We start from the raw sequence: 23132 nt of genomic DNA on the forward strand, positions 1-23132 counted from the left end.
TAACGGCTCTTAGATATCAACTCTCATCTAACGGCTCTCAGATATCAACTTTATGTGAAGTCGACTCATCTAACGGCTCTTAGATATCAACTTTACATGAAGTCGACTGCATCTGAGTTTTTACCGTTAAACACGCTATGAGTGTATCATATACACAAACAAGGATACACATATATGTATTTTTGTTAACAAGAAACTAAGAAATAAGAATGTCACAATGATTTATTCTTTCACATAATGATATATTCATTCAAATAATGTCACAATAATTTTACTATATATAATATAAGCTATGACCCGGTCAGAGTTTACACTTTACATACAATAAAAAAAAATGTTTCCAAAATGACCAACTTTTTCTCTTTGACAAATACTATCTACTAAATCCCTCTCTCTTTCTCTTTCTCTTTCTTTCCCTGCCTTTCAACTCCCTTTATCCCTTTCTAATCTAAACCTATTTTTCCTCTTCTCATTCATTCAAAGGAAGAAAAAAAAGTTCCAAAATATTCTCCTTCTGGTCACCAAAAAGAGAGAAAGAAAAGGGAAAAAAAAATTTTTTTGTAGACCTAACAATTCCATAAACATTACACCAAATCTAATTAATTAGCTTCTTCTAAATGGCATCTTTTCAACAAGAAAGGAATAGAGTTGAAGAAGAAGAAGAAGTAGCATCATCAAAATTAGTATCAAATTCAAATCAAAGTTGTTCTTCTCCACCTTCAAATAATACTTCATCATCTTCATCACCATCTCATGAATTCTCCTTCACAATCTCTCTCAACTCTCATCACCATCATCATCATCATCATCATCATCATCAAAGTTCCTTCACCAACACCAACAACAACATATTCAATAGTACTAAGAACAATAACAACAATATTGATTTATCTCCTGCTGATGAAATCTTCTTCCATGGTCACTTGCTCCCTCTTCATCTCCTCTCACACCTTCCTCAATCACCTCGTTCTTCATCAAACTCCATGGACAGTTTCACTCTCCCCATAAGAGAGCTTCTAGAAGATGAAAACGTTAACCCCATCAAAGAAAATGGCACCAGCAACAACATCATCTGCAACAACAACAACAACAAAGAAGAAGGTGGTGACAACAAGAAGAATAGTAAAGGTAACAAGCTATTCAAACCTTCTTTCTCTTTGTTTGGATTGAAAAAAGGGCTAAAAGGGTCATCAAAAGTTAGAGAAAAAGAGGAAAAGGAGAATCACAAGAAGAAAAGATTGAATTTTGATGTGATCCATGATGCAATGAAGAAGTACTTGAGAATGGTTCAACAACCATTAGTACTATTTAGAAGGAGAAGTAATAGTATTAGTAGAGACAAGTATAGGATCAATGGAAAGAGTTCTTATTCTTATTCTTCAGGGAATGTTACACCAAATAGTAACAAAGATTTGTTCAGAGGTTATTGGAATCAATACTCAGCACCAGCTTCAATGAGAACATCACCAACAAATAGTGGCCTTCTTGTTCCAACACCAACAACTCTTCATTCTTCACATGGTGCTAGAGATAGCACCATGGAAGAGTTACAAGCTGCAATTCAAGCTGCAATTGCTCATTGTAAGAACTCAATTGCAAAAGAAGAGAAGAAGCTCAAATGTTCAGATATTCGATCTGGTCTGATCTAGTCTGACCTGTTGCTACGAGTAAAAATTTACGAAAAAAATAAAATAATTTTAAATGAAAATATTTTTTCATTCTCAAAGTTCAAGGGGAGGCTCAGATATAATACACTCGTATAGGATAAGATTTTCTTTTCCCCATTATGTTTGGTTTCCTAGTATGTGTCTTATGTGACTGATTCTATGTGGTATTTGAGTCATTTTGTACATAATGTACAATCATTTGAGTTCCAAAAGAAACCATAGCTAGAAATAATATCTGAAAAGATTAATAACTTTTGCCATGTACTAGTGCAATTATTTGTACATTATCTCATCATTTTTAATACGTAATATTATATACCGCAAATTGTACTAACCCTTTTAAGATTTCAATTATATCACATCCTACAGTTTTAAAAAATATCAAAAATTATAATGTTAAAATATATCACACATCTCACTTTTATATCTAAATTTTTTAACTTTATATTACAATTTTTAAGGTTTACTCTTTTTTTTACATAGGAAAGTTTGAGATGAACAAACACATAGATAGTAGACAGTGATGTGTCAGAGCATTTTTCATCTCTCAAAGCTAGAGCCCAATGTTATCCCTGATTTTTTTTTTTACAATATTTTTTAGTTTGATATATTAAAAATTAATTGATCGTATATCAAAATTTTATTTAAAAATTTGTCTCTAACTAATAAATTATTATATACACTAACCACTAAACTAATACAATTTGATTGTTACGCTTGAAATTTTGTTCAAGAAGATCAATAATGAAGACCCTTTAAAGAGTTTGTGATGATGCGGCTATTATATTATATCAAATCATATCATATCATATGGTACACTTCAAAATCATATATAACACGAGTCCAATTGAGTCATATTTGGACCATATATGCATAAGCTAGATTCCTTGCCAAGCAATCGTTTCTACCATGTCACAATCATGCATGTCAAGGAACATTGTATCCAACTCTCACACTAGTTCTTAGACACTAGTACACTTCTCTTAAACTAAAAAATTAAAGGAAAAAAAATAACCTATGATTTTTTAAACGATGTAATACCTTAATATGCTTTATGTTCAAGACTGAATAATACTATATTGAAATTAAAAAAATAAAAGTAATTGAATCTAAAGAATGTTATTTCCAAGTGATATGGGACTATAATACAATAGCTAATAATGAGCTGGTACAAAGCGGAACTTTTCAATGATTACAAGTTCCAAGAATTTCTCATATAATTAGGCTTTGCATCTTCTAACTGTCGGTGGCATATGTATATGTCCATAAAGGTTGCGAGCAAATGCTTCTTGACAAATGACACATTCAGAATTAGAACAGAGTAATGTTGTATGTATATTTTTTTATATTGTATATTTTTTTATGTATTTTTTTATTTTTGGTATTGAAAGTGATCGATAAAAAATGAGAGAAGGTAAAATATTTAATTTTTTTATATAAAAAAATATAAAAGAGTGAATTAAATATCGTTCCTCGTTAGAATATGATCATTATTACTCTATCCATCCAATCAATATCAAGAGTTGAATTGACAAATTACTAATGTATCTAGTTATATTTACTATTTGACAATTATTATTAAGTGATTGTTATGGTGCCTAAAAGTATTTGCCTAACTTATTAAAAAAAGTTAAAAATTAATATTTAATTTTAAAAATATAAAATAAATAATTATTAAATATTCAAAAATTACCATAAAAAATAAATTAGACAAAAGTTAAACATCAAGTTATAGGTACCATATAATTCATCTTGTTATTATTAGACAGAGAGTGAATCTAATGAAGACATTCTTCGATGTCCTGCTTTTTGGCAGGGGAAGTGACCACTGAACTATTGGAGGAATAGAGAGTCCAAAACCATGTCTCATAGCTATATACAGAGAATAGCTCTTAGCCTCTTATAATTCTCATGTATAAATAAAGAAATTCTAATTTATTTTACGAAATAAATGGTATTTTTTGTTCATATTATTTATTTATTTTTTCATTTTCATTTCTTCTCTCTCTTCTTTTTTTAGATTTAACGAATGAAATCACTTAATAAAAATTCATCCTTAAACATTTTTACTAACATTTTTCATTTATTCTTTTCGGGTAAACTAATGTAGCCTATGCTGACAAGAACATTAAACAAAGATACGTGTTGTCGTGTGGATTTCTTATCCCTTACCTATATAAAGTTTTTTTCGAGTCTTGAAATCTAAGTTGCTTTAGAAGAAAAAAAGAGAGTATTGAATTTAAAAGAAGAAAAATAGTAATGTATTTATTGACTACTTTTTCGACGAGTTAGACTAACCTAGCACTAAATCATATAATTCTCTAAAACTACATCTTTCAAGTGCTTTCCTAACAATGTACTTAAGATATTTAGTATATAGAATACTATCTTCTTAATTGAAATATATTTATTTTAATAGATTATTAGCAATCTAAAATTTTGTTGTATACTATATGGTGGAAACTCAGGTGCAGTCAACTTCACGTGAAGTTGACAATTGAGAACTGTTAGATGAAATTTTAGTCAAATCAATTAAATCATTTAACAGCTCTTAACTATCAACTTCACGTAAAGTTGACTGTATGAGTTTTCAACATATTATATATATATATCACTTTAATTTTGATGCACTGTAATTTTACACATCTAATTATGTAATGTTACATTAGTATAAATACCTTTTTCATTGACTGTATGAACGGTCATCCAAAATATCCAAAATACGAATGTGATTGCAAGTTACACTGTCAGTGCATCAAAATTAAACTCTATATATGTTTAAACGCTAGCTTAACCCAAATTGAACTTTGAACCCAGTCAATATTAAACTAATAATTAAAAAAATTCATTGAAACATTAATGAAAATATTGAGCCACGCTCGAGTTAGCTCCATAATAATAATAAAAGAAAAGAGGAAATACAAGGAAAAGTGCTTTCACCAGTGGATTTGATGGGGTTTGAAAAATGTGTGTTGAGTACAAATATGACAATTCAACACAATAATAGTAAGTAGTAACATCATCAAAACTGAAGTTTATAACACAACATATCACTTGAACTTGCGGCAACCTGGTAGACAAGATTTCAGGTCTGTTGTTCCTGCTGCTCATGCGTCTTAACACATGAAAACAACAAAACTGGGAGGGAAGTAACATGTACCTTTCTTTTTCTTGGAGATGGAGGAGGAAAGTATCTAATAAAGTATATTACAAATGGCCTATATTGTTTGTATGGTAAAGAAAAAGGGAGTGATAAAAAAAATCAAATGCTACAAGAATGAATCATTCAAAAGGCTTAACATAAACACAGGTCTATCCTACAGCAGAATTGATCTATGAATTCTAATTGATTGAACTCCCTATATATCATATCACATTACAATAACGAAGCTCACTTTCCTTTGAAGGTCTATTTAGTGATTCCAAAGAATCCATATACAAATGAATGGACCCTGGATAAAAGAAATTATATTGGAAAGAATGAATTACCTCGGACGTCCTATCGTGCACTGCAGCTTTTACGTACAACCTTTTCACAACACTTGGGTGGTTGCTATTCAACACTTCCAGGTCAGAAAACTTCAAAACAAAATGGTATTGGTTTTGGTATGGATATTCAGGTTAAATTCCAATTTAGATCCAAATTACGCGAAGCCCATGTGATGATAGGGAGTCACAGTTGCCTGGAAGTTCGAACTTCTAGTTATATCAACAATCTTTATAACTCTCAAAAGGCAAATATACACGAGTTTAATCATCATCACTTCCACTGCTATGTCTACCTGAAATGAAAGTTTCAAGGGAGTTGATTAGATTATGGACATGTAAAGCTGCACAAAAATGGTTAGAGATGAACTACTCTGACAAAAGACCTGATGCTTTTTTTCCTTCCATGGCTTCTTTCTTATCTTGACAACTTGTACAGAGGAAAGGTCCATCCCATGGACGCAGTTTACGAGGGTTGGGCGCACCCTCAAATATTGAAACACCCTCCCCTGGTTTTATCTCTACTTGACACACTGCACACATAAACAACTTGAACATGTTGCAGAGAGGATATTTTGTATCTAACCTGCATTTAAGATAAATCATTTCCCATGTCATGAGAGAAAACGAGAAAATGGCTAGTTGCTAAGTTGAAAAATGGTTATATAAAACCAAACCTCTCTGAAAGCATAGCAGATCCTTCTTCATACAATTCCTCTACCACGTCTGGCTCCAAGTAGTCTTTCTCGTTATAAGAAGATGACTCAGATGACTTTTTACGAAACATGGACTTCATTATTCCTTTCTTCTTTCTATGTGGTGCAGGAGCAGGTGGCTTCTCATGTGGTAATATATCAACAACGATGCAGGTTGTATCATCTCTAAGTCCTTTTGCTTCTACAGCTTCCTGAAGATAGAAAGAAACAAGTGAATAAAGTTTAATACGTAATGATTCATACTGCCGGAATCACATGAAACTCACTATGATACAACAGATGAACATATTTTTTATATAAGATTCAAAAGACTCACTTTAACAATATGTGATGCTGCTGTCTCCGCTGACATGCCACGACAAGAATCTAAGACTGCTTCTGCAGATAGAGAATCCCAGACCCCATCACTGCAGATAACTAGCCTGCCTCCAGCGGTGGACAACTGAATAAACAGATAAAGGAGGGAAGAAAGGCAGGAACAATCTTACATAGGGGTTTCATTGAAAACAAATGACAAATTCACATAAAATATAGGTAAATCAAATCATTAGCTCCAGTGAAATTTCTAAACCATCGCATTAGTGGAACACTTGCTTTATACTTTTTTGTTGGACATTGGGGGGAGAGGCGATTTCTCAATTGAAACAAGATACATATAAAATTTTGCTTAGAAGACAACAGGTTAGAGTAGTGACAAACCTTCACTTGCTTTACATACGGCACTGGGACAATAAATTCGCCAATATCCATATCACCAATTGACCGTGAAAGACACAAGCCACCAGGCCAACATCTTAACGGCCCAACCTACAAACAGCCAATAATCCAGTAAAGTGCACATGGTCTATATGTTAGGGGGTAAAGTGAAAGTAACCCTATATTTTAATGACACGATAATGTAGTCTGAATGGCCAGGCATTGTGTACAAAAGATAAAAAGTATCACTACAGGCATCAGTTTAAATGAAGAAGCAGTTCTCTTTTCTTTTTCTCTGGTGGTGGTTGAAGCTTGTTAGTTGTTACGAAGTTGGTAAAACCTAGGCTGAAAAGGGATCACAATTGAAAGTAGGATTACCTCTGTGCCTCCCCCGGTGTTTAGCCGACCAACCTCACCCCCGCTAGAGGTGATTCGCACCCTCCTGATGAAAGTAAAAGAAAGGTCAGTCTGTGCTATACTGGAATAATTTATAATAACTGTTCAAGGAAAACAATTCCATCAACAACTTACTCCTCTTCATTTGTTTCTAGCCTATGATCTGCTGACAAATAATAAAGCCCACCTTCACCAGATTCAAGCACGCAACGTGAATCGCCAACTGATGCAACAGTTACAACCCATCCTTCTATAATCACAAACGTTACAGTGGTTCCAGATTTTTGTCCTGCGATGCAAATAATAGTAATAAATAATAAATAATAAAAAGGATTTAGCTAAAAAGTGTCCTAACAGCATTGGTTAACAGGATAAACACTTGCATACCCATTTTTAAAAAAGACTTACATACATGATGAAGAAAAGAGTTAAATAACTAAACAGTTAGGCTTCTTTGTTTTTGGTATAGAACTTTTAAGTACATGAACATTCACATCAAGATGCTAAAAAAAAAGGAATTAAGGCAGAAAATTGACGAGAAAAATTAGAAATATGTACAAATAATTTTGGAGATATCAAATATTCACCAACTAAGCAAATAATAAATAAATTAACAGAGAACAGAGCAAAGAACAGAGCAAACAATACAAGGAATGAACTAAGCATACCTTTGTCCTGAAAATCTTTGTCAGTTTTTACAAAGCCTGCAACCAATGCCCTAGGCAATGCTGCTACCCACTCATCTCTGTTAAGATCAGGAGGAACCGCACTTAAAACATTATTTAGAAGATTCTCCTTAGAATAAATAGCAGCAGCAGTTCCATTGTGTCCATCAAATAGCTGTAGAAATTGCAAAGCAGAATCTGTAACTACTAACTAGGGGGCAAAAAAGGCAGAAACTAGGAAAAGAACAACTAAACAAAACAGATTGAATAAGCACAAGAACCACAACAAGAAAACTACAGCTATGGCAAAAAGAAAAAAAGAACTGCTGATATCAACTGAATGATAAAGTTACTAATCCAAGTTGATGGAGATGTCAAATTCAACTTGCTAAAAACTCTTTCCACAGTCTAAGTCGGCTACAAACTAAAGTCAAGCACATCAAACACAAGAGAAACGGATTGTATAATTCTTCATAAATCTATGAAAACTTGCGAACCCACATGCTGAAATCAATCTTCTCCAAGTATAGCTTTCACCCAACAACATTAATCATTAGAATCTGCCATCCTTGCAATGAGACAATCAATGCAACAAGAAGATAACTAATCCCTTCTTTCTCCCACTGATTATATGACATGCCATGTAATAATAAGTTATCATGCAAGTAAATTACATCACTTTAAAATCTGTTGACAAGTTAAATGGAAGTACCCGAGGGCTTAGGACAAGCTACTTCTAAAAGATTAAAAGCAGAAGTAACTCTCTATTCCATTTAGCTTATCCAAATGGGCTACACAATTTTCAGAAGTACTCACATATCCCAAATGAACTTTTCCCCAAAATGGAGGAGAGTATCTTTGGATGAATTTCATGAGTAGTTTTACTCATACAGCTCTACCATGAATATTTTCATCCCATTTTTACCCCTTTACCGAGCATAAATGTAACCGAGGGTTCGATTGTGTCAACTTCTAAAAGAAATACCATTTTATACAATATAAACTGCAGAAACAAATCCATTTCTCTATTCAAATTATATATAATCTAAAAAGCTAACCCAACCAACTACACACAAAAAATAAAAATCCAAAAACACAACAAAAACAAAAAAAATCAATAAAAACAAAAATCAAAACTAAAGCACATACAAATAAATGCAGCACCATGAATCTGGAGAAAGAGCAGAAACACTACATACCCCAAAAACAGAAAATGTGGAGACCCCATCCCCCACCACCCTCTGGCATTCAGTTTTGATGAGGGTGAAATCCTCCCCTTTCTTGCTCTGCCCTGCTTGGCCTGAAACAATCTCTGGCTTCTCGATCTTCTCGCTCGCCAATTCGCGCTTCAACAACACCGATAGGGGAACCGTTTGGTGGTGTTCGCCCTTCGTACCACCAGACATTGTATTCTTCTTCTTCTTCTTCTTCTCTTGTGTTCCACTTTCTTCACAAACCCCTCACAAAATTCAACAAATCCCTAAAATACTAATTCCACTTTAATCCTCTATCGCTTGCTTCCGCAGTCGAATCCTGAAATTGAAAGCACAAAACAATCAACACATTAACTAATTAATTAATCAATTATCTTAAAAGAAAAAAAAGTTAATACTATTGCCCCAGTTTCTGCAATGCTAACGCATATTTTTCATCGAAAAGCGGAATTATCAATCAATTATGTAAATCAAAAACCGAAAGAAAAAAAAAAGTAATTGACGAGAAAGTAAACAATACCGGTTTAGCGGAAGGGGAAAGCATTGAATGTTGTTGATCGATTTGACGGAAAAAACCGAAAATAAAAATATTATTATTATTATGGTGGTGGTGATTGCGAGAAATTAGCGAGATCGGAAGTGACACAGGATTGGGAAAATGTTGAGAGAGAAAGAGAAAGAAGCATAGAAGTGAATGAAAGGAAATGGAAATGGAAACGGGGAGAGAGAGAGAGAGAGAGAGAGAGAGAAGAGAAAGTTTGTTACGTGAAGAATGAAGAATTGAAGAAGGTTATTGTTATTGAGGCGCGCGAAAATGGAAAAAAATGGAGAATGAATTTGTGTGATCGAAAAACGCGGATCTTTCTTCGTTTCTTTCCTTACTTTCTTTCTTCCCAGCTTGCTCTGCTTCAGCATAATGCAAAATATTCTCCTTACCATTTTTGTTTTCCCAAATATTCTTTCAAAAAATTAAGATCAATATTAAATTATTTAATATTTTGTTTGACTATATCAATTATATTAACTATTTAATCTCATTGAAATAAATAAATTGATTTAGTTTTAATTTACATTAATTTTTTCGTCTTATATATTTTTATTAATTATTTTTAAAAATGTTATAATTTTTATTATAACATATTTATATGATTTTTTTATTTTACTTACTTTATTAAACCAAATAATTATAATTAATTTACTATATAAATTATTTAACTTAGTTAATTCAAATATATATTTAATTTATTGGTACAGTAATATTTAAATTATTGTTTATTGAAAATTTTTCTTTATTTTTTTAATATTAAATATTTTAATTTTTAATTTTATATTTTTATTTTTATTTTTAATAGACAAATAAATTTAAATTTATTTTATTTAGTATTTATTTATTTATTTTAGCAATAATCATTTAATACTAAATACAATTTGTTAGGTAAATAATGATTTTTGTAAACAATGTGAATAATGGATTTTAGGATTGACTCAATAAAGTAAAAAAAACACTCCACTTCTAAATTACCTCCTAAACATTAACATTAGGATAACATGTACAATTAGACTGCGTTTGTTTACAGAGAGACAGGACACTGAGACATAAACACAAAGACACAAAATCATGTTTGTTTGGTAGAGGAGACATAGATAAAGACAGTGTGTCCAGAGACACTGAATTAGTGTATTTTGTGTCCATCCTGACAGAAATGACACAGAGACACTAACAAGGGATATAACTTATTTTTCATTCTTTTTTTCATTATTTTTGTTAATTTTTCATAATTGTATATTTTTATTATTATATTTTTCATCTCAAATTTTTTGAATGAAAAAAATGAGAATAAATTAGATTTTCATAATTTGTTCTAGTTTATTACCAAACAAAATACAAGAATACAAAATTTTGTGTCTCTGAGTATCTTGTCCTGTCATGTTCTCAGTGTCTTATCTTATCCTGTTCTCATAAACAAACGAATTAAAAATAATCATCCAATTAAAAATAATCAATATAATCATCTCAATACCTATTGAATTAAACATCCGACATATTTATTATTCATATTGTTTAGTGTTCTCATTATCTACCTATACTTTTTCTATCAAATAAAGTAAATTATGACTACTTTTGACTAATTCTTTTGTTACCAACATTTTTCATCAATTATATAGTTGTGAATATTTTCTCAATTTAGTAAAAGAATATAATTTAATTCATTCTTTTTTATTTTATTTATTTCTATATTTAATAATTTATTTACGGTAAAAAGTTATACATGTTAAAGGAAAATTTAATTTTTTTATTAATTGTTTTTTTATTCGTTAATACGTTTTTTTCCTTGCTATGATATACTATTTTTATTTTTTATTTCTTTTATAAATTATAAAACATTATTATTCTTGTACTTTATCTTTTCTGTTTTTTTATTTTATTTTTGTTTATTTTAAATTTTTATATTTTTTTATAAATTTTATCATTTCTATCTAATACAAGCTAATTTATAACAAAATCTTCACATGTTGAGTCTTTTTAATATTTAAATTATATTTTTTACGTGCTTAATTTCAATTTTAATTTAGAGAATTGAATGATAAAATAATATCGATAAAAGCTATTGTGCAGTGCCTTCTGTCTTATTCGTCTTTTTGGCTTACCTTCTTTTTGGTAGATATTATAAGTAATTATAAATAACGGTGTTTATGCATAAAATGTAAGTATAATTGTATCCTATTTTTTTTAGTAAATTTTTTAGTTCTATCTTAAAAATAAGGGTATAAATGGGCAAAGCCGATCTGAGCTTTAATTTTGACGAATCTAACCCATATTGTAAATTAATAATCCAAACTTGAACTTTACCTTTTGGTGGGCTGGCCCGCCCCGTCCCGCCTAATAAAACGGTCCTAAAATTTCACCTCACTCCATTTAACTGTGAGTTAGCGGACTTCTTTTTTTTTTTACTATTAACTATTAAATAATATATATAATTTTATAATCATTTTAATAAATTTATAATTTCTAAAAGTATACATAAATTATAATTTTTATATTCACAAACATTAAAATATTTGTAATTATAAATATTGTCTCCAAAACAAAATAAATATAATCCCAAACATTGAATTTTCATCTTCATTTTCTCTTATAAGTTGAGTTGGAGAAAGTTGGATTTTGGCAAAAAAAATTGTAAAAATACTCCCTTGCCAAAAAAACACTAAGCCCGACAAGGAAGCCCATCCTGTCCCGCAAAGCCCGCAGTTTTAAGCGGTGTAGGTTAGGTGGACTTTTGCTATTTGGCGGTCTCAATTTTTCAGCCCGACTCGCCTTTTTTGACGGATTACACGAGCCAGCCTGACGAGTTTAAACCCATTTGTCACCCCTAGACTCTTATCTCTCATAGGTTTTTTTAGGTTCAAACCGGACATATTTAAAACTCGACAAGCTCAAGAGGAAATTTTAAAAGCTTGTTTCATAAATTATAACCCAAAAGAATAAATTTAAAAATTTTTAATTGGCATTAAATGTATTCTAAAATTTACCATTCATAATTTATAAAACATAATTTATTTACATATCAATAGTTAGTCATGCATCATCACTATACATGTAATTTATAAACTTTTTTCTTTGAAAAAAAAGCTATAATCTTATTTAAACTTAATTATGATTATTTTTATTTCTGTTTTGCATTTAATATAAATGAATATTTAAAAGTATAAACTAATAATAATTTATTTTTACAATGAAAAATTGATAGCTAGACCAACGAGTTTTTTAGACTTTTTTTAAAGCCTTTGATCTAATATTTTTAACTAATAGACTTTATAAAAAGTCCAAACATAACATATTTAATGAAACGAGCTGAGTCGAGCCGAAAACGAGCTGAGCCAGGAGTTCTCGTTGGGTAGCCGAGCCCACTTCTACCCAAATTAAAATAGAGAAAACATTGCAAATTAAGTTGGACCAATCATTGTAACAAGCTATTATGTATTCAGTTGTACATTCATCTTATTTTTAGCAGTTTTAGTAGGTGTCTATATAAAAGGTGTCTATATAAAAGTATTTCTGGGTATAAATACAATTACTTCTACTAAAAAATAAATAAAATATGTTGGTGAGTTTCAACAAGAAATATGATAGTAAAATAAATATAAAATAATTTTAGGTAAATTTTAATAAAAATAATTCTTTATAATAATTTTTTTGTTATAATATTAAAGAAGGTATTCTAAAAATAAATTTTATCTCAGAATAAGTTACTTAATTAAATTGTTTGGAAATCAAATTTACCAGAATATAATTTTTAAATATTAAAGATATTTTTACAATTTCTTTTTTCTATGAGAACCGCTATACTGCGCGAAAATTCGCACTGGCCAAAAATTATTATAAAATTTTTAAATATTAAAGATATTTTTACAATTTCTTTTTTCTATGAGAACCGCTATACTGCGCGAAAATTCGCACTAGCCAAAAATTACTATAAAATGTAGCAATTTCTAAAAAAAAAAGAGTGAAAAAACGGTAAGAACGTTCAATTTTAAATTCACTGCACTCTATAACCGTTCTTATATAAATGAAAATGTTATAAGAACGTTTTCAATATTTAAAAGTTGTATTACGATAAATTTAATTTTTAAACAATTTAATTAAATAATTTACCTTTTATCTCATGTTATATTATATTTGTTTAAATCAGTTTTAACATAAGAATAAAAAAATTTAAAAATTTAATTTATGAATCATGAAAAAATATCTATAAATTTAACTACTAATATTATTTAAACAAAAATATTTAAAAAATAATAAATAATTATTATACTTTAAAAATAAATAAAATTATTACTCATTAGTTTCATTATTTTTAATATTAAAAAGGGTTAAATTTTCACATTCAATTAACTTCATAAATTTTTTATAAAAAAAATTACCATGTATGTTTTTATTCAAAAAATTCAAAAAAACTTATATATTTGTTGTATATTATCTCATTTAGGACACGAATACACATACTAGTATACATAAAAAAATATGCACTAAATTTATCGTGATGTATTTATATATAAATATATATATTATTTTTGATAATGTTAAGAAGATAAAAAAATTTAAAATTTATTTTATTTAATATTCATTAATTATTATTAATATTAATAAATATAAATAAATATTGTGAAAAAAATGACGTATTTTAATATCACTTTTTTAATGTTATATTCTATTAACCAATCATATACCACTATATAAGAAACTTTTAAAGGAAAAAAAGAAAACATAATCAGATTGACAATACAATAAGGGAAAGCATAAAAATGTATATATAAATTTATAAAATTATAATATTTATTAATTAATTAAATTTTATTTAACATACTCATCATATGATTTATCCTGAATAATTTGCTTTTTCTCTCTCTACAATGTATGACAAAAACTTTGAATTCTAAAATCTAAAGTGACTCTATCAAGAGAAGACTTTACCCATTCATCACTCTAGGTCAAGTCAATCATTCTTATGACAGGACATAAAAAGAAAAAAACAAATTAAAGAAATCATTGATTTTCAAAATATTCAAATCCACATTAATATGTTAGTAGAACAAGAGAATCAACGTCCCTTATCTTAAAACTTCTTGTGTAAGTAGAAAAGGAAAGAAATTAAATAAAATGAAATGAAATAACATAGCCGTGGTTGATGGGTCTAAAATTCTAAATGGTTTAGATGGGTCATGGTGGACCTTATATATTGCATTATTATTATTATTTATTATTATTAATATATTATTACTTTGTTTGTATGAATTGATCCAACCTAAATCTTTGAAACTTAAATCGAAAGGACCCGCAATTAACGCCGCCAGTTATTATAGTTATTGCTTCAAACACTATCTTTGTGCGTGCTTATCACTGCCAAATAATGCTAGCTAAGATTACAATATAATAAAAAAATAATTATATTATGAATACGTAAAAAAAAATCAACCAACAATTAGTTATTACATGTAAAATACATATAAAATTTGCATTATATTATTATAAATAAATTTAGTTATTCATCTATTACAATTTTAATTATTTTACTATAATAAATTTGATTATTTTAGTAGTTAATTATTTAGTTAGAAAAATATGTAAATTACTATATATAAATATAAAAAATGTATAATAGCTAATTTGAATCATTTGATTGTTGGTTTTTAATGTATATAGATTTTATTTGGAAAAAATTGATAATTTTCATAATCCTACCAAAATTAATGTATAATTTTTCAATTAATTTCGATTCAATTTCCTTAACGAAATTCACAAACTATATAATTTGAAAAAAAAAAGAAGCAAATATCTTTATTACAAAATAAAATTGTTAAATTTTCTGTTAGGACAACAACTAATACATATACACAAGAGAAAAATAAGAACATAACTATTATGTTTTATCTTTTGATATTTTTTAATCCTAAAATATTTACAATATACTATTAATAACCCTATGAGATTAGGAAAAAAAAAAAAAGGGAATGAAAGTCAATGTTCAAGAAGCAAGAAGAAGGAGTATGTCTTCTTTTTATTTTTCTTAGATTATGGTGATTTCTTTCATGTGATTTAAAACATGATTATATGTCGTATGTATGACCAAATCTTTGTAGTTAACTTAATTATTGTGCATGATTCTATCTCATGAGGGAGTGAGTTTTAATTGGTTCATTGAATTGGAATGAGTTAAGAGTAAGTCATGAATAATATTTGCTTGCAGGCGCGTGACGGCTAAAATTAATCTTATGCATAATATTGTGATCAAACTTCTTAGAAGGAGTCAACTATATTAATCAAGTCCAACACTTTAACTTTATTTTTATTTTATTTTATTTTATTTTTTACAAGTGTCATTTTTCTAACTGACCTCAGAAAACCAACCTACAAGATTGCTAAACTAGCTAGGTTTACATTGATGAAAAGTGTTAGGGTTTGAAGAACGTTTTATTTCTTTCAAAAATATGCATAATGCATATATTTTTTGTTTAACAGATTATATATTCAAAATTTGAATTCAAAATCTCTAATTAAACCAATACAATTGTACCACTAAGCTATATATATTTTGGTGAATAGAATTGATTGGCTTTAGAAAATGCATGAATATTGTTATAAGCTATTAAATTCTATGGATACTAATAAAAATATTGGCATATTTCTAGAAAAAAAAAACCTGAAATTCTAATTTTAAAATTTTATCAATTAATATAGTAAATATGACTATTTTTATAAAAATTAGTTTTTTTTGTCACTTATCATAAAAAGATCATCCTATTAAAAAACCAACATTCTAACAATCAACATTTGACTAATAAATTGATTTCTACTAATTTATTAGCTGAATGTTGATTGTTATATTTATTTGATAGCAACACTAACTTGGGAATATGGATGTTATAGCTCATGTATGCATAATTTTTTTCTGTCCGTATATAAAAAGAGATACAAAAATGTGAGAACTGATCCGAAATTATATTTTGGACAAGAGAGAGTGTATGAGTAGTTCTAATATGAAAATCCTCCTATCTAAATTCAAGAATAATTAAACTCTTATTTTCTATTTTATCAATTTTTTTATTTTAGAAGTCTTAATCCATGTTAAGAAGGGAGGGAGAAGGAAATTTAACAGCGCATGAGAGTTAAGAAAATCAAGAAAACCTAGAGAATGTAGGCAAATTGGAAGAATCAAAACTTGCCACTTATAATTTCTCTAAAAAGATATACAACAACAGCAACAAAGTTTTATCTTAGGTGGGGTCGGCTACATGAATCAAACGATATCATTATGTTCTATTATGTATCATGTTTACAAAGAGACCGTTTACATATAGATCTCGTTTGACCACTTCATGGATGGTTCTTTCTCTGCTTTTCACCCCTTATCTATCTTCTATCTCATCCACCCTCCTGACTAAGTGTTCTGTCAGTTTTCTTCTCACATGTCCAAACCACTTGAGACGCGATTCAACTATCTTTTCCACAATGGGTGCTACTCCAACTCTCTCCCTTATATTTTCGTTCCTTATTTTATTCAATCACGTATGACCACTCATCCATCTCAACATCTTCATCTCTGCCACACTCAACTTATGTCCGTGCTCCCCTTTGGCCGCCCACACTCCGTACCATAAAACATAGCAGGTCTTATAGCAGTGCAATAAAATTTACTTTTAAATTTTAAAGATATTTTTTGTCACATAAAACTAAATGTCCTCTGCCATTTTGACCAACTTACTTAGATCCCATTATCCTGTATAATGCACCCAAAATACTTTAAATTTTTAATTTTTTATAGGATGTTTTCTCCGTCTTTACACAAAAAAGATATACCTTGTAGAAAAAATATCTTACCATTTTATTTGATTGAAGAAGTACACACTATAATATCTGATTCAACCAATTTATTTTCACTTATATATTTTATTCTCACTTATATTTGACTCTACTTCTTCACATGAAATATCTAAACATACGTATATGACATATCCTAATGTTGAGTGGGTATCCGGTAAGGCATTACAATGTGATAGAGATGGGTTGTAGCCAACGTTTAATACTTACATATGATATTACTATATATATATATTTTAAAAAAAAATGATTATTTTCTCATTTCCTTTTTGGCGTATAAGATGCACAGCCAACTACTCTCTCTATATATAGGCAGAAGAACTTATACATACATGAGCTGTAACATCCACCTTCACAAGTTAATGTTGCTATCAAATAAATATAAATATGAAATAAATAAAACGATATTCAAATATTAAATCAAAATACGCGTATTCATATACAGCTCATTACACTACATACCCTCCATTACTTGCGCTACCTCTCATGTTTGAGGCATGCATGCATTATGTTTGTCCACAAAATAAAATTGTTATTTTGTGTGAACGTTTCTTCTTCCTATATTATTGTTGTTCAATTCAATTCAAACTATATATATAGAATACAATGTAGTAATACTTGTCTTGCAAGAGAAAAAAAATATATATATATATTAGTGATTAAGGTTCTCATGCTGCTGACCATGTCAACAAACATTTATGACTTTAGATCGTCTAAATTTTGAATTTTCACTTTAAAAGGTAAAGTATAATCTTTCATTATTTATTTCATAGGTGAGACCAAGAAAAAATATAATAGAAAAATTATTCAAGGATAAAAAATTACACTTTATCATAAAATTCAAAATTTAGAGAATTCAAATCCAACATTTATTAATCCCTATAAATAATTCATTAAATGATTGCATCTACCCTCACGTTATGTATGATCTGGATTGGAGTCACGCTTTTTGGTTGTCTTCTCTAAGTGTTAATTCATATCCATAACTTTATTTATTTACTTATATTGCTATCAGAAATTCAGAATTGTATTTTTTTTTCTTGAATTGAAACTCGCTTTGATGCAAACTTTTAAGTCCATTTTGACCTTCATAAAGGCCTAGATTTCATAGGTTATTAGAGTTTATTATCTTTTTATTACAACGTAATCCAATCTGATCTTAACTAAGCCCAAAAACTAATCTAGTAAATATGTAAAATTAATTTATAAATGAATGAAATTTTCTGCAAAGAATTAGTTTAGAAGTTCCAAAATGTCCCAAGTGTTTGGCCAAATTGATTTTTACAAACACTGCCTGTTTGTCATCAACATTTTGCAAATGCACAAGTGAGGATAGTTAAGTGATTAACCAAGCTCAGCTATATCATTTTAGTAGGATCCACACGCAATAAAAGTTATTGATCTAACAGTAATTGCTTCATACTTTATCACTTTACAACTTACCTCGCTTTAAAGGGTCAAAACCTGTATCTCTTTCACCATTCAGTCTAATTTGAATCATAATCTGCCAATCCCCATTACTAACTGATCTCAAGCAGCACTTTCTGAAGTGCTTCTGCTGCCAAAGGGATGTGCAAGCAATCTTGACCATCAGAATCCCTCTTAATCTTAACAAGCTCATGGTCCTTAAACTCAGTCAAATGAGAGTTCAATGTAACCTGGCTGCTAACNNNNAAAAGCCTTAAGACAAAACATCGATATATGAAACGAAAATGATATTTGTACAACCATCATTTCGGTTGTTCACAGCCGACAACAGATAGTTAACTGTAGTGAAAAAGTTGGTGAATTTTGAAAATGATGGCAATTGTTTCTATGGCAGGAAGGAAATAAAGTCGAGAGAGAATGAGAAGGACCACACCATAATCACACTAATAAAGGTCGTTGAACAACGTTATGGTTATCCAAATTCCAAATAACGAAGTCATATATCAAACAAGCAACATTTAAGAAGTTGATAAAAACTCGCCTTCTTCAGGGTGAGAGAGTTGATGCTCAGCCAGAACTTTGAATACACTCTGCGCATTTGGTGTCAAACTTTGCAAAACTATGGTAGCTGTTTTGACACTTTGGTTCGCACCACCGTGTGCCAGAATCAGAGGATAAAACATTCCTTCAACCTTATAAGGGGCGAATGTAGGAACATGATACCAGCACCAGTTGAACTGTGTGTGAGCCATGTTCTTGTCCCAATCTAGCAACAGAACCAAGATGAAATAGTTATGCAACAGGTAGAAGGCTTCCCCAAAAATATTACAAATTGACATGCATCCTTTAACGTTCAAAATTTCCCAACAAACTACAGTAAAACAGAACAATAATTAATGAATATAATAGCAATTTCAAGTTTCAAGACAGAAGTTTTGGTTCTTCGGTTTTATGAAAGGGTAATATCACTTAGCCATTTTTTCAACTTTAAACAGAGATAAGGATACAAGATCTGAAGACCCAAAGAAATGCACACTATTGAATAAACAAAAAAATAACTAAATTATTCCTGGTTTTGCAAAGGCATTCAATTTAACATATTTTGCACAAGTTAATTAACGAAAGCATTTTCATGTTTCAATTCATATCCTCAAAAAGATCTCGTACAAACGATAGGAAAACAATTCAAATCCTTTAAAAAAAAATAAATAGACATAGACATACATTTGAGAAATAGCCAACGATAAAATTGGAGAATATTTTAGCTATAATTCCAACTTTCAAGGAACAATATATTCTGCAACAAGATATATGGTATAAACTGAACTTACATAAGGGCGCATTCACATGATCAATTGATGCAACAATGCAAATATGGGTACATGCAGCTAATCGAGCGAGATACTGTTGAGTTTCAAAGTCCCTTAATCCAGGTCCATCAATATTGTGAATTATAACACAAATAACATAACCATCCTCTTCTATTTCAGCTTCATCCAAAAATGTAAGAAGATCTTCAATGGATTGAGAATTGGATGGCTGCTGGCTCTTGGGCAAGTCCCGAGAGGAAGCCTTTCGTTTAGCTTTCACTTGATCATGCAGCAATTCCGCTAGAGTTATCAAAACCTATAGCAAGAGAAGTATGAAAGGAAAAATAGTTTTCATTAAGAAGACAAGCTTAAGCACAAGACACTCAGATCTCGTAGACATTTACTTGCATCTTTCAAAGTTTGTGTTTGTAGTAGCTTAAAACCAAAACCATACAAACATCTTAAACACAAAGATTACTTATGCAAACCAAAATGTACACTAAATTGGCAATGGTGCCACCATCAAGTGTGTTTTTTGAAATTCATGATGGTAAGAGAGAGAAACAAACCTGTTTTAAGTTAATGGTCTGAAGGTAACCGTTTATTACAACTACAGAATATTCTGTCAGAGCTGTTGAAGCAAAATCTTCAAGCAACACCTTCTTAGATCCAAATCCATACATCAGAAGGGAAAAACCAGATCTGTTTAAAATGATGATAAAAAATTAATTAGAAAATAGTGAATATGCCACTCCAATCTATAATATGAATGATTTACAGAATATTCATAGAGTACAAGTTACTAAAGGAAGCATCTACTATTCAACGAATCTCTACAGGAAAAATATAAGTAAATTAGGAATTTAATCCCTGAAATAATTCGTAACTTACAATTTAATCCAAATTTACAAAACTCAGAAATTCACTCTGTTTTATTTATTATTTCTTTTTTCAATTTTGTCCCATGAAAACTTGAGTACATATTATTTCTGTAAACATAAGTATTAACTCCTAAGATAATTAGCTTTAGGAACTAAATTGCTAGTCTAACCAAGAAAACCCCATATCTTAAAAGCACTTTCTTCTGAAAGATGATCAGATCAAGCTCAAACAAGTAACAACACAGCAATGAAGCTTCATAACAGCTGTGGTAAGGGGGAAACAAACCTTAAAGCAAGAACCCATTCAGGGTACATGTTTTTGTAGGAATCCATTAAGCATGCAATCTCTTTTTCATGCTTTGGTTGAATGTGCAATGAAGCTTCCCTCAGTTCCTACAAGTGGCAAACATGGTTAAATAGAAACAACCATAAAGAAAATAAAGGATCATAGTCCTCTTATGTCACCAGACAAGAAAGTGTTCTAGAGAGAAATACATAATTTGTTATCAAATGATTTACAATTATGCATGGTTAAGTTTCTAATTTAATACAATATCAATTGAAAAATTATTATGTTATAAAATCTAACCATGTAATGATAGTGTTAACTAACAATACAAAACATTTATACTAGAGTTTAATTTTGATGCACTAAATTGGCAATTTCTATCAAATGTTTTACAATATACTCTAATCAAGCGATTCTTTTGGATGACAATTGATGTAATGATTGTGAAAACTAGTTACTTTTTAGCTGATGCGGCAATAAAATGATTGGATGTGTGCCACAAATATTTTTACTCAAGAGTGCATACAATATTAAATCTTGAAAGTGACTTGCCATATAAATCTATCAATTTTATTTTAGTGCCAACTTCAGATTATACTTGGAGTTTGCCAGAGTCTTGTGTGAGAGAACGTAACATTAGATTAAAGGACTGCGATTTCAAAAGAAAGGAGGAAAAAGGAACAACCTTGACATTTGAGATATTTAAGAAATGATACCTGTTCATCAACAAGGTTGATGTCAGTGAGCTTGTTAGTGGATTTCTTAGCGGAGGAGCTGCCGTGTTCCTTAGCAAGGAAATAATTTCTGGAGAACTCGAATTCCTCTTCTTCCTCATCCATAATTTCATCCATGTTCATGGTTGAATTCAAGACACGAAAAATCAAACAAAGGGAAAACTTTTATAGTTGTTGTGGCTTGTTGACTAGTCTATTCTTCGTTAATTGCAATCTCTGTTGCAGGTTATCACAAAAAAAAAAGAGAGAGAGAGAACTGCAGAACTTAGAGCATTGTTCAAAACAAGTATACCATTATATAAGCACAAATCACAATCAAACTTGCGAAAACATACGGAACGTAGAATGAAACGCTAACCATCGGGTCCGCCGATTTGGTGGGTGGTGTCGGTGGCCGGAGATGAAATGCTGTTGGGTTAGTTTGGTCTTCCTCAGGCTCGAGATTTGGCGGGTACATACGTGCTTTAGAATCAGAGGTGCTATTTGTGCCCTAGGGATTTTCCCGCCGTTTTTCTTGTTTCCATTTGACTAGTTGAGACTTTGAGTAGCTCAGGAGTGCATGCTGGGTCGGGCCCCAATGCTGGGTTATTGGATCACTCGTTAAACCAATGAATTCAGTCATAATTAAATAAAAATTTAAATAAGTTAAATAATAATTTAATTAAAAACTTAAATTTAAAATTAATTACTAAATTATTCCATTAAAAACCTAAACTAACTAATTATTAATATTAAATTACGATTGTCAATGAATTATAGTTTAAATAGCATAATTTCTCCACATTTATTTAAGAAGTCACAAATTTAAATCTTTTTATATTTAATAAAAAAATATATACTAAATTACGATTTATATTTATAAAATTTGTGAATATTGAGAAATGGCCCTCTCTTTTGGTTCACCAGCTCGTAACATGATGGCATAGATTCCGTAGAAGTGGAAGGGATATGGTGCCCAATTCATACTCGCTTATAATTAGGGATATGTTTTTTACTTGAATTTGACACTGCTTTTAATTATTTGAAATTATTTGGCGATTATTTTTTTAAATTTTTATTTAGTTTACATTATATTTTTTTATGTTATGCTAATTCTCACTTTATTCATTTTATTTTTATTCGTATTATTCCTTTTCATGATTATTTACTACAATAGAATACTATCTTAGTAGGCACCGAATTCACCGGTCTCAGAATGTTTGGACCATTAAATAGTCTCATAACAAAATATGTTTTTTAAGTTTTTTTAATAATTGCTAAATAGTCATTTTTT

At 29.7% G+C, this 23132-nt stretch overlaps 3 protein-coding genes across 4 annotated transcripts; 1 reads left to right on the forward strand and 2 right to left on the reverse strand.

Moving 5' to 3' along the window:
• Nucleotides 1–426: 426 nt before the first annotated feature.
• LOC107495784 (BRI1 kinase inhibitor 1) lies at nucleotides 427–1929 on the forward strand. The gene has a single exon (XM_016116960.3). The coding sequence runs from the start codon at nucleotides 618–620 to the stop codon at nucleotides 1647–1649; it is 1032 nt and encodes a 343-aa protein (XP_015972446.1). The 5' UTR covers nucleotides 427–617; the 3' UTR covers nucleotides 1650–1929.
• Nucleotides 1930–4586: 2657 nt separating this feature from the next.
• Nucleotides 4587–9743, reverse strand: LOC107495783 (probable protein phosphatase 2C 12). Its single transcript, XM_016116959.3, has 10 exons — nucleotides 9361–9743; nucleotides 8826–9159; nucleotides 7630–7801; nucleotides 7097–7250; nucleotides 6944–7007; nucleotides 6569–6676; nucleotides 6186–6311; nucleotides 5831–6060; nucleotides 5540–5739; nucleotides 4587–5449 (listed from the first exon to the last, which is right to left on the reverse strand). Exons 2-10 carry the CDS (start codon nucleotides 9030–9032, stop codon nucleotides 5418–5420), a joined length of 1293 nt encoding a protein of 430 aa, XP_015972445.1. The 5' UTR covers nucleotides 9033–9159; nucleotides 9361–9743; the 3' UTR covers nucleotides 4587–5417.
• A 9177-nt stretch (nucleotides 9744–18920) lies between these two features.
• Nucleotides 18921–22403, reverse strand: LOC107495885 (origin of replication complex subunit 2). Of its 2 annotated transcripts, none has more exons than XM_052262773.1 (6): nucleotides 22195–22403; nucleotides 21842–22075; nucleotides 21123–21229; nucleotides 20525–20657; nucleotides 19977–20271; nucleotides 18921–19411 (listed from the first exon to the last, which is right to left on the reverse strand). In XM_052262773.1, exons 2-6 carry the CDS (start codon nucleotides 21980–21982, stop codon nucleotides 19164–19166), a joined length of 924 nt encoding a protein of 307 aa, XP_052118733.1. In that variant the 5' UTR covers nucleotides 21983–22075; nucleotides 22195–22403; the 3' UTR covers nucleotides 18921–19163. The 2 variants fall into 2 exon arrangements, with proteins under 2 accessions (XP_052118733.1, XP_052118732.1); XM_052262772.1 differs by having other exon boundaries at nucleotides 18922–19411; nucleotides 22218–22403.
• Nucleotides 22404–23132: the final 729 nt, after the last annotated feature.

The sequence above is a fragment of the Arachis duranensis genome, chromosome 6, assembly GCF_000817695.3.
Source record: "Arachis duranensis cultivar V14167 chromosome 6, aradu.V14167.gnm2.J7QH, whole genome shotgun sequence".
In the NCBI taxonomy this organism is placed as follows: Eukaryota; Viridiplantae; Streptophyta; class Magnoliopsida; order Fabales; family Fabaceae; genus Arachis; species Arachis duranensis.